Source organism: Saprolegnia diclina (assembly GCF_000281045.1).
Source record: "Saprolegnia diclina VS20 unplaced genomic scaffold supercont1.116, whole genome shotgun sequence".
NCBI lineage: Eukaryota > Oomycota > Saprolegniomycetes > Saprolegniales > Saprolegniaceae > Saprolegnia > Saprolegnia diclina.
In genome coordinates this window covers 1-10,232 of record NW_008246183.1, presented here as the reverse complement: position 1 = coordinate 10,232, position 10,232 = coordinate 1, and the positions used below count along the sequence as shown (strand labels likewise).

At 58.1% G+C, this 10,232-nt stretch overlaps 3 protein-coding genes across 3 annotated transcripts; 1 reads left to right on the top strand and 2 right to left on the bottom strand.

The window, feature by feature from the left end:
• Positions 1–104: 104 nt before the first annotated feature.
• SDRG_16168 (hypothetical protein) lies at positions 105–3,331 on the bottom strand (the record flags this gene model as incomplete). Its single annotated transcript, XM_008622367.1, has 18 exons — positions 105–500; positions 545–694; positions 740–828; positions 876–1,080; positions 1,124–1,185; positions 1,234–1,351; positions 1,395–1,493; positions 1,539–1,691; positions 1,736–1,834; positions 1,881–2,048; positions 2,096–2,194; positions 2,237–2,338; positions 2,386–2,583; positions 2,630–2,728; positions 2,773–2,871; positions 2,918–3,016; positions 3,064–3,162; positions 3,206–3,331. 18 exons carry the CDS (start codon positions 3,329–3,331, stop codon positions 105–107), a joined length of 2,460 nt encoding a protein of 819 aa, XP_008620589.1.
• A 546-nt stretch (positions 3,332–3,877) lies between these two features.
• SDRG_16167 (hypothetical protein) lies at positions 3,878–9,340 on the top strand (the record flags this gene model as incomplete). Its single annotated transcript, XM_008622366.1, has 26 exons — positions 3,878–3,897; positions 3,979–4,042; positions 4,083–4,181; positions 4,230–4,331; positions 4,377–4,493; positions 4,534–4,632; positions 4,677–4,778; positions 4,828–4,926; positions 4,975–5,076; positions 5,126–5,224; positions 5,268–5,458; positions 5,631–5,680; positions 5,731–5,811; positions 5,861–6,133; positions 6,183–6,584; positions 6,628–6,831; positions 6,876–7,061; positions 7,111–7,274; positions 7,323–7,586; positions 7,632–7,656; positions 7,700–7,875; positions 7,923–8,105; positions 8,154–8,343; positions 8,388–8,753; positions 8,798–9,029; positions 9,081–9,340. The coding sequence occupies 26 exons, from the start codon at positions 3,878–3,880 to the stop codon at positions 9,265–9,267; spliced, it is 4,077 nt and encodes a 1,358-aa protein (XP_008620588.1). The 3' UTR covers positions 9,268–9,340.
• Positions 9,341–9,702: 362 nt separating this feature from the next.
• On the bottom strand, positions 9,703–9,998 carry SDRG_16166 (hypothetical protein; the record flags this gene model as incomplete). Its single annotated transcript, XM_008622365.1, has 2 exons — positions 9,703–9,725; positions 9,773–9,998. The coding sequence occupies 2 exons, from the start codon at positions 9,996–9,998 to the stop codon at positions 9,703–9,705; spliced, it is 249 nt and encodes an 82-aa protein (XP_008620587.1).
• Positions 9,999–10,232: the final 234 nt, after the last annotated feature.

Here is a 10,232-nt window from a genome sequence, read left to right as displayed (position 1 = left end):
AGAACGCACCCGCAGCAAAAAGGCAAAGAAGCCGCCGTACGTGCCGTCGCGGGACCAGCGCGCGAGGCTCCAGAGCCGCTTGGGCTTGAGGCCGTAGTGCGCAATCACGTACGAGACGACGACCCACACGCAGAGGATGCTCCAGAGCTAATTTTGTGATTTTTGTAAATGTTGAGCAATTTCCATGAAGATAGAGACAAGTTTACCATGATGCCAAAGCGGAACGTGTCCGTGTCAAAGGTCGCGTTGGTCGTCGTCGTCTGCGCGGCCGACGTGACGTTACTCGAAGTCGGGAACGAGATGACGGCGATGAGCGACCGCGTGCCGTTGGTGGCCGTCTTGTTGCGCTGCCAAATGACGTTGGAAATGTCCTTGAAGACGGGCGGCGGCGTCACTTCGGCTGCGTCGTCGAGCTGGTAGAGGCAGCCCGAGAGGACTGACGACGCCAGCAGCAGAATGTACATGAGGAACTGCTCAATGTACATGCGCTGGGCGAAGAACTAGAGAAAATTGTCTTACATAGTACAAAATGCGGACAAAGTACCTCCCACTTGAGCTGGAGCACGCGGCGCATGACGACATGCTGGAGGCAGTGTTGCTTGACGCCCTGTTCGGCCTCGTCGTCGCCCTCGAGGTTGAGAATCGAGTAGAGCGCGCTCTGCTGGATCGTCTCCCGCCCGTAAATGCGATCCAGCTAAGGTACTTGATAAGGAAATTCGCACGAGGACGCGCCACGTACGTCGCGAAACTCGAGACTGTAGCGACCGCTCTCGACCACAAAGGCGTTGAGGATCTCCTTGCCGAGCTTGGGGTCGCACTCGATCGCGCCTAGATTCATCTTCAATTCGCACAGTCAGTACTTGGGATGGTGCAACCTTTGAACATGAGTTCGTTGAAGCGCAGCTCGGTCGCGTTCTTCTCCAAAATGAGCTTGACGAACACGGCCTTGTCCTTGGCGACCATGAACGCCGTCTTGCCGCCTTTATCCGTGCCGCCGATCTGCGCGTTGCGCTCGAGAAGCAGCTGGATCATGGCCGTGTGGCCCAGCGACGCCGCATACATGAGCGCCGACCAGCCGTCCTACGTATATTGTTATAGCCCTTTTTCTATAGTTGCATAGCACCTCGTCGCGCTCGTCGGGGTCGGCGTCCGCGTCGAGGACCAGCGCCGCCTTGGCCACGTCACCTGGGTAGACAATATTGTCTCATAGCATTCCACTATGGGAGGTGCTACCGCAACGAGCGTGGTAGAGAAGCGGGTAGCGCTCGCGGAACGCCATCTCCTTCTCCAAGAGCGCGCGGCAGACCTTGTGGTTGTTGTCGGTCGCGTAAAAGAGCGCCGTGGACCCGTCCTACGCAGGAATTCGCACAAAAGAACACGCGACGACGCAGCACCGTCTCTTCCGCGTTGAGGTTGGCGTTGCGGTCGAGGAGCAGCTTGGTCATGTCGGCATGGCCGTACTGCGCCGCGAGCATCAGCAGCGTCGTTCCGCTCTATAAATCTCCATTTGTATCAAGTTGATACATACAGCATCGTACCGGATTGCGCTGCTCAATGTCCATGGTCGGGTTCTGCGCGAGGATGTCTCGAAACGTCGTCAGGTCGCCCGACTTGACGACGCGGTAGAGCATTTCGCGCTCGAGCAGGTGCCGGCAGTCGCCCACCGCCATGGCGAGCGCGTCGACGCCGTTCTACAATTCTCCTATTCAGTACAGAAGAGCAATGATGGCGGTACGTTGTCGCAGGCGTCGACCGCCACTTGAAGGCTCAAGAGATACTCGACTACGTCCACTTGGTTGGCGCTCGCAGCGTACATGAGCGCGGTTTTCCCGAGCTAGTCACCATGTACTCGTATAGGCGAATTGTTGCAGCGAGTGTACCTCGTCGTGGTCGTCGATGTCCACGTGCTGGCGCACGAGCTGCTGGAGGGGCTTGAGCTGGCCGACTTTGGCAAAGTACAGCAGCGGGTGGCGCTCGCGCATGTCGAGGAGCGACCGGCAGCTCATGTGGTTCTTCTCGGTCGCGAGGTCGAGTGCCGTCTTGTTGTCCTAGAATCGACGCTCGATACATTGATATTGTAGACTTCGAGGGGTACGTGGTTCCGCAGCAAAAAGTTGGCTTGGAACTGCAGCAAAAGCTGCAAAATACTCAAGTAGCCTTGCGTCGCGGCCACCATAAGCGACGTCAGCCCGCCCTACGCCGTTGCTAGGATTCGCAGAAAATTCGAGGAACGAACCGTGTTGAACTTGGCGTCGACGGGCGCCTTGTGCTGCAGCAAAAGCAGCACAACATCGTGGTATCCCTTGCGCGTCGCAACCAGCAGCGCCGTCGAGCCGTTCTAGATCCACTGGATGTCAAATCCACTGGAAAAATCGTCTGTCGGACCGAGGAGACTGCCTGGACGCGCGCACCCTTCCCGAGGAGGAGCTTGACGCACTCGTAGTGGCCCATGGCGGACGCGTACATGAGCGCGGACCAGCCGTCGTCGTTGTACGCCTCGAGGTCCGTGTCGTACTGCAAAAGCACGCGGAGCACCTCGACGTGGCTGTTGATGCAGGCGGCCAGCAGAGGCGTGTTGCGCGCCTACACGCGCTGTTTCAAACTCTGTTTGACATCGAATCTACAGTACGTAGTTGTAGACGGTCGAGCGCGCGTTGGCCTGGAGGAGGAGCGTCACGATGCGCGTGTTGCCATTCTCGGTCGCGTAGTGCAGCGCTGTGTTGCCCGTCTAATTCCACGCATCTCAAGCTAAAAGCACCCAAACCAGCATACCTCGTCCGTGGCCTCCGTGTTGGCGTGGTGCTCAAGCAGCGTCTCGACGAGCTGCGACTGGCCGTGCTGCGCCGCGTACACCAGCGCGGTCTTGCCGTCCTACGGTCAATCGCTACTCAAGCTGCTGGCCATTTTCGTAGCGTACGGGGAAGAGGGCTTCGAGGTTGGCGTGGTGGCTCGCAAGAAGCGCGACGGTCGTCGCCGAGCCTTTTTGCGTCGCGCGCAGCAGCGCCGAGAGGCGATCCTACGTACGTATGCGCCATGAACGACAAGAGGAAGACGGCGACGTACGTCGCGGACACCCTCGGTGGACGCTTGGTGGTCGAGGAGGACGCAGACGACGCTATCGTGGCCGTTGGCCGCCGCCTGCACCAGCGGCGTGTCGCCCGTCTACAAGCATATGAGAGGCTGCATGTAGGTTGCGAGGGACGACCTCGTCCGTGGCGTCGACCAGCGCGCCCTGCGCGAGCCGGCGCTGGATCTCGAGCACGTTGCCGCGCCGCGCGAGGAGGTTGAGGCTGCTCATTCGTTCGTCGTCGTCAAAGCGCTTGTGGGCCATCTGGTTCCAGGGCGCTTGCGGCTATCATCCCGGCGCGATCCCACTCTGGTTGCGGTGTCAATGGCCACCTGGCCTGACGATCGTGTACGGCTCGTACGTTCACAGTACATGGAGCGTACGTACAGCGTACAATGAACGTACAACCTCACAACACCTTGCTCACAACAGAGCAAAGCGCTCGTGGCGACGCGCTCCTTCTCCACATGCGCTTGCATTTTACGAATTTTGCTGGGACTCAAGACGGTGCGATTCCCTGCAGTATTGCTGGGTAGCGGGTCTCCACTTCTTGCCCTGTTCAACTGTTGACAATCGAACAACCAACCTGCTAGCTTCAAAGGGCTGCTAGCCTGGTGACAAGGACACTCTGGCCTTACCAGCCACGAGCCGTCACCGTCAGTCAACGACCGTTCGTGTTCGTGTCTTGTTGGAAGACGGGTCGGAGCTCGGTGGCCGGATCGCCTCCGATGTCGGCGCCACCGGCTGGTTAACCGGATGACAGCGATTCCCGGATATTTGCCGATGGCTGTCACTTGAGGCCAGACCGACATGGGCGTAGGCGATGAGAGGTGCGATGATGCTAATCATTTGGTGTAGAACACCCAAGGACCGCCTTTGTTGGGAAAGGAATTATACGAGACTGCTAGCAGAGGCAACTGGACCGACGTCCGCCGCCTCGTTGGCGAGGGTGCGGATCCCAACTGGCAAAACGAGGTAGACACGACTTCAATTTTCGCGCTCACGCGCTGGGCAGGAGGGCCACACACCTCTGTACATTGCGTGTCAAAGGGGGCACGAGAGTATGGTCAACAGCCTCATCAGCTACGGTGCTGACATCCACAAGTGCTCCACAGTACGTCGTCGCGTTCATGGTCCAGGACACTGACTTGCCATCGGTCAGCGAGGCGAGACCGTGCTGCACGTCGCGTCACGGTTTGGGCACATCAAGGTGTTCCGCGCTCTCTTATGGAGGAAGGGTCTCAGCGTTGACCAGCGCGACAACGTACGTCGTCACCAGCCGTGGCTTTGGTCGGACGCTATCGGTTAGGAGGGGCGAACCGCTCTCTACATTGCGTGTCGATATGGTCACGTCGCCATTGTGGAAAAAATCGCCTTTGCTCGGACCCTCCTCGGCCGTCGACCCGACCTCGACCAGCGCGCCAATGTACATATCCGGACCTCGGCAGGCGACTCATGGACGACAGGATGGCACCTCCGCCCTGTTCACGGCATGCGAGCACGGGCAGGATCACCTCGTCAATCTACTCATGTGGAACGGTGCGAGCCCGACGGGTGAAGACAACGTACGTCTCCCTGTGCCGTCATGAGGCCTACTACGTTGCGACAGGAGGGGCGAACGCCACTCTACATTGCCTCGTTGCACGGGCACAAGGCCATCGTGCGCGACCTCCTGCTCTATCGGTGGGGAAATGTGCGACAAGCGACCAAGGTCTTTTCGTTTGCATCTAGTATAGGCGGTAATGTCAATGGGGTGCTAGCGCGGAGAGACGCCGTTGCATGCGGCGTCGTCGCGAGGCCACGACGCAGTGGTGCAGATCCTCTTGGTCGCCGGCGCCAGTGTCGATCAATGCAACGATGTACGACACGTCCTGCCGCGACACTAGAAGGAGTGATGAATTGAATAGCGCGGTCAAACCCCGCTCTGGATCGCTGCCAAGGAAGGCCATCTGTCGACTCTGTATTTGCTGGTCGGCAAAAGCAATGCGAATGTCGACCACGCAGACGAGGTGCACCAGAATCATGGTGTGAGCGACTCCTTGTTGACTACATTCGTAGCTCGGTCGCACCCCACTGTTCATGGCAGTTGAGAGCGGACACCTCGACATTGTCAAGTTCCTCATCAGCGAAGGCGCCAACGTGACTCAAGTCGCAAAGGTATGCTGGTCATGACCCTAACCCTCGTCATGGCTGTGGATAGGACTATGCGACACCTCTCTACGTTGCCGAAACAAAGGGTCGTCCTGCCATCGTCGCGGTGATCCTGGAGGCCAAGAGCCGGCAGCGCCAGACCCCTACAACTGTCATCACCACGAAAACTACGATTGGTGTTCAGCAAAACGGCAACTACGCCATCAACAACGGCTCTCTTGGCTTTGGCCTCTCGCCGAGGTCATGGCCGATGACGCTTCTTGCTCTAGCGCTAGTTATCCAGCTGTCGATGATGGTCTTGGAGAGATATTCGCGTTAGTCCCGAACACGGCAATAGCGGCTGGTCTTCGTCAATATCTCGACTTGATTGCCTTCATGTACAACATATGTATTTTGGGTGCGACCGTTTCAGCTGCCAAGTTATGTGGGCGGTGCTCGCGGCGGCTGCCCTCAGCTGCGTAGGTGCGACGGCTAGTACTCCTCTTGACGTGAGACGCATTCAGCTGCACTAGGAGCCTTGGCCCCCGGCCGCATTCAATTTAGCCCGACAACGTACGCCGCCACGAACCAGTGGGGCTCAGTCGTCCTCCTTCGTGAGTTTGGTGCTTTTACATTGACAGTATGTTACCACATGCCAACTAGTCCAACGTGCCTTGGGCGCAGACGGGCCCGCGTCCGTTTTGCTCAACTCGCAAAATGGCTCGGCCGTCGCGGGTGTCGATTTCGCTCCGATCGTCAACCTCTCGGTCGCGTGGGCAGCCGGCAGCTGGGCGCCGGTTCAAGTCCCGATCGCGTTCCTCCCGCGCGTTCTGTTGCGGGACGTTTCTTTCTCCATTAACATGAGCCCCGGCGATGGCACGACGCAGATTTACCCAAGCATGGCGACCGCGACTGTGACCATCCAATCCATAAACCGTACGTCTTAACCGACATGTACCGTACTATACTTTATATATCCGTCTAGTGGACCTAGGCGACCTCGCGTTTGCAGCGCCGGCCATCAACATTTCCGTGCCGACAACACTCGCACCAACGACGCCGTATCCTGTCTCTCTTTCCGTAGAGCGCCTTGGCGGTAGTACAGGCAGTCTCCAAGTCGAGTATGCCATTGCGCCCGTCCCCAACCTCGACCCCGCACAAGTGCCGATTCCCGATACTGATTTTTCCTTACCGACATTTCCCGGTGGCAACGTGCTCTTCTGGGCCGACGGCGATGCGACCCCCAAAACGATCACTTTGAGCTTCTTCAACGCGGCAATTTACCACAGTGCAAAGCAGTTGTCTCTGCAGCTGCTGCGTCCGAGCGGCGGCGCATTGCTCGCATCGCCATCGACCATTCTGTTGACAGTGCTGGGCACCAACCAAGGTACTCTAGAGAGATACAAACGTGTCTACCACGGCGGACGTAGCTGTGCCGGCTGGCGTCTTTCAGCTGGGCGCGCCTTGCTTTTCGGTTTGCGCGGCGACGACGTACTCTGTCGACGAAGGCGGCGCCGTTCGGGTGTACGTCGAGCGACGCAACGGAGCAGTTGGCGCCGTCTCGGTGCAGTTCGAAGCGACGCCCGACCCGAGTACCAACACGATTGCGACCACGGACTTTGTGCCGCAGCGAGGTTGGTGTGCAACGTGTAGGTCGAGAGCATTTATGGTGAGCTAGGAACTTTGAGCTGGCAAGACGGCGACGGCGCCAGCCAGAGCTTTGTCGTTCAAACGCAAATCTCCCCAAACACGCAAAAACGAGTGGTTGTGACCTTGACTAACCCCACCGGCGGCGCATCGCTATCACCTGTCGCTAGCAGCACCAGTATTTCGGTCCTGTCGCTTCCATTTGCACCGCCTTTGGGTCTGCAACGTACATCCACAGTCTTGTCGGTATCAACAGTGTGGCATAGGTGGGGAAGTCAACGTGGTCACCGTACCCGCTCTCCAAACGGCGCTGAGCGGTATGCCAATGGCGAGTGACCAGCTGCTCCAGGCGCAAATCCCAGTGTACCAGTCTGGGATTGGCCCCACCGCACCATGGGTTGTGATACAGGCCGGCACATATACGTTCACCGTACGTTATCCATCTCGCAGGAAAGAGCTCAAGTCAAGCAACCACTAGGTGCGTCGGTCAAGAGGGAGTGTCGGTGCCGCCTCTGTCTACGTTCAGACCGTGGGCCAGACGGCGCAGCCTGACGTCGACTTTGTCAGCGTCGGACAGCGAATCTCGTGGCAGGACACTGACGCGCGCGACGTCACCGTGTCGCTGACGATTCTGTCACCTCCTTCCACGCACTTCAGCGGCACCGCGTCGCCGCCGCGCACGCTGTCGATCGTTTTGTCCGACCCGCAGACGGTGGTGCTCGGACCTTCGGCGCAGTACGCGGTACCTTGCGGTTCCATGTACCATCGTCGTCTCACATAGGGCTAGGTGTATCTGCAGGCGACGGCGCAAGGTATTAGTAAAGGCTACGACACGCGTGTCGAACCACACGATAGTCCCGACGCTGGTCGGCGCGCAATTGGAGATGACGGGCCGCTCGTTAACGCTACAGTACTCGAGACCTGTGCTGGCGACCACGGCCAACGTGGCGTCTCTGAGCGTTGCAGCCTCTACAGGACTGTACACTCTGAGCGCGTCCTCGACCGTGGTCCCCCGTCCTGACCCGACACTTGTATTGCTCTTGCTTGTACGTAGTACATGTACTGGAAGGTGTCGTAGGTGTTTGTCCAGTTGGCTCCCAGCGATGTCAACGCGCTTCAAAGAGCTGGCCTCGCAGCATCTATTTCGACAACAAACATCGCGTATCCCACAGGATTCGTGGAATACCCAACCTTCAACTGCGCCTCCACGTCGATAAACGGGTGTGTGGTTCCCCCACTGCCGGCTCAGACACCCTTTCCGGTAATATATATTTGGTACAAACAACCCTAAACCTTTGTGGCGTCCTAGGCAACCGCGTTTGTCGGCGACACGCTGGCTCCATCGCTGCTGCGATTCGTCTATGATGGCCAGTACCTCCAGCTCCGGTTCTCCAAGGTCGTCAACCCCTCCTCCGTGGTGCCATCACAACTGCAGCTTTGCGACAGCCTCGCACGCACTGCCTGCGCCTTGCTCTCGAGCGCTAGCTATGTCGTTGCAGGTCGCATACTCGACACTTGCTTCGATTGACGTTGGAGGACGTAGGCACGCGGTCGGTGGGTGGTCTGGCGGCGTTACCTCCGGTGCCGAGTGACGGCACGCTCATCACCATCTTTGTCGCGCCAATGGACAAGGCGCGGATCGATGCCACCGGCGTCATTGGCCGGTCGCCAGCAACGACGATTCTCGTCGCGACCAATCAAATCGCCGATATCATGGGGCACTCGCTGTTGCCTCCGTATTTTCTGAGTGCATCAGCCACCGCGGACTGTTCGCCGTGCCCGACCTCCTCGTACCTCTCGGCGCGCTGCTCCGACTCGCAGAGCCGAGTGTGCTTACCGTGTACGGTCTGCGCGGCCGACCACTTTGCCGAAATGACGTGCTCGCCGACCCACGACACTGTTTGCCAGCGTACGCTCGCTTCCGCGACCCCGAAAGTAGCCCGCTGTACGTAGGGTGTACGCAGTGCCAGCGCGAAACGTTTGCGTCGACCAAGTGCTCGCCGAGTACGGACCGCGTCTGCCGTGCCTGCGCTCTCTGCTCTGCGGACGAGTTCGAGGCAGTGCCATGCTCTACCGAAGCCAACCGCGTGTGTCATACGTGCAACTCGTGCTCGCTGACGCCAGCGCAAAAGACTTTGTGCGCCCAAAGCGTATCCTGGGAGCGTCGGCAGCAGTCGCCGTTTGGGTACACTGCCATTCTGAGTTGATAATCTGATACTTTGTTTGATCGGGACAGGTGTCCGACCCCAAACCAGCAGTGGACGAGTAGGGAAGAGCAGCTCCAGTCGTTCAAGTCGAACGCGTGCGGTGCGGGGCGCTGCTCGTGCACGGGCCATGGCATTGGCAACAACAACCCGTCGGGACTGGCCTTTCCCAACGACCCTCGCTGCACCGGGCCCGAGACGTACGGAATTCTTCTCTAACGCGATATTTGCCGAATCCGATATCGTGAAAAAGGGCACGTCTTTACAAATTTCAAAACTTGCAAGGATACATATATCGACCCAAGGAACTGTTTACACCATGCACACGGATAGTATACCTTTTGCGCTTCATATCTAGTGCGATCTCTCGACACCCAGAGCGGCCGCTGCGAAACCCTAGTCCTACCCGACCCTAGTTTCCAGTTCTGCCGATATTTGTTTGATATTTTGTAACCCCACGTTTTGATTTCCAATGCGAACGCCGATGATTCTGTCGTGTCCTTCCGGTCTTGACGCTGCTTGTGTGGCTGACGAAGGGCTCGTCAGTGTTTTGCTGTCGAGTTCGCTCCACTGTAAAGCGGTGTTTCGTATCGGACATCGAAATAACGCGCAAGTGTACAAGAAAAGTCATATATTCATAAAGGGTTGTCCTTACTACGCAATCGCCGAGACGGGATCTAAAATCCGCTCATGTTGACAGCGCCATGGTTGGTAGCGTAGTCACCGTTGATCTGGACGCCAATGACGTTCTTGACGTCGCCGTGGTGCACCGGCGCGCCATGTGTGATGTTGCCGACGTGGTTGCCGTTGCCGCTGATGGTCATGCCCGCGGCGTTGACACCAGAGTTGGGGCCGTGGATGTTGGCATTGTTGCCAGCAGCAGCATTCTCGTTCGCAGAGGGCGTGGAGGCGCCAATGATGGCCTGGCCAACGCGAGTCGAAGCGTTCATTTTGCAGCAAATTGAAAAGTGAGCAGTGAAAATCTCATGCGTTCGTGCACTGACCACTTCAAGTTTCCCATCGACCGATCCTGCACGCGATTGCCCGATCAGTAGTTTTCAGCGCACGACTTCTTCCTGCCGCCTCGAGTCCGTTCAGAGAGATTACCCATACATTTGTGCACAAATACTAGCGCCGTTAACGAATGTTGTCCCGTCGGATGCCTCACAAGACCGACGTCTTTT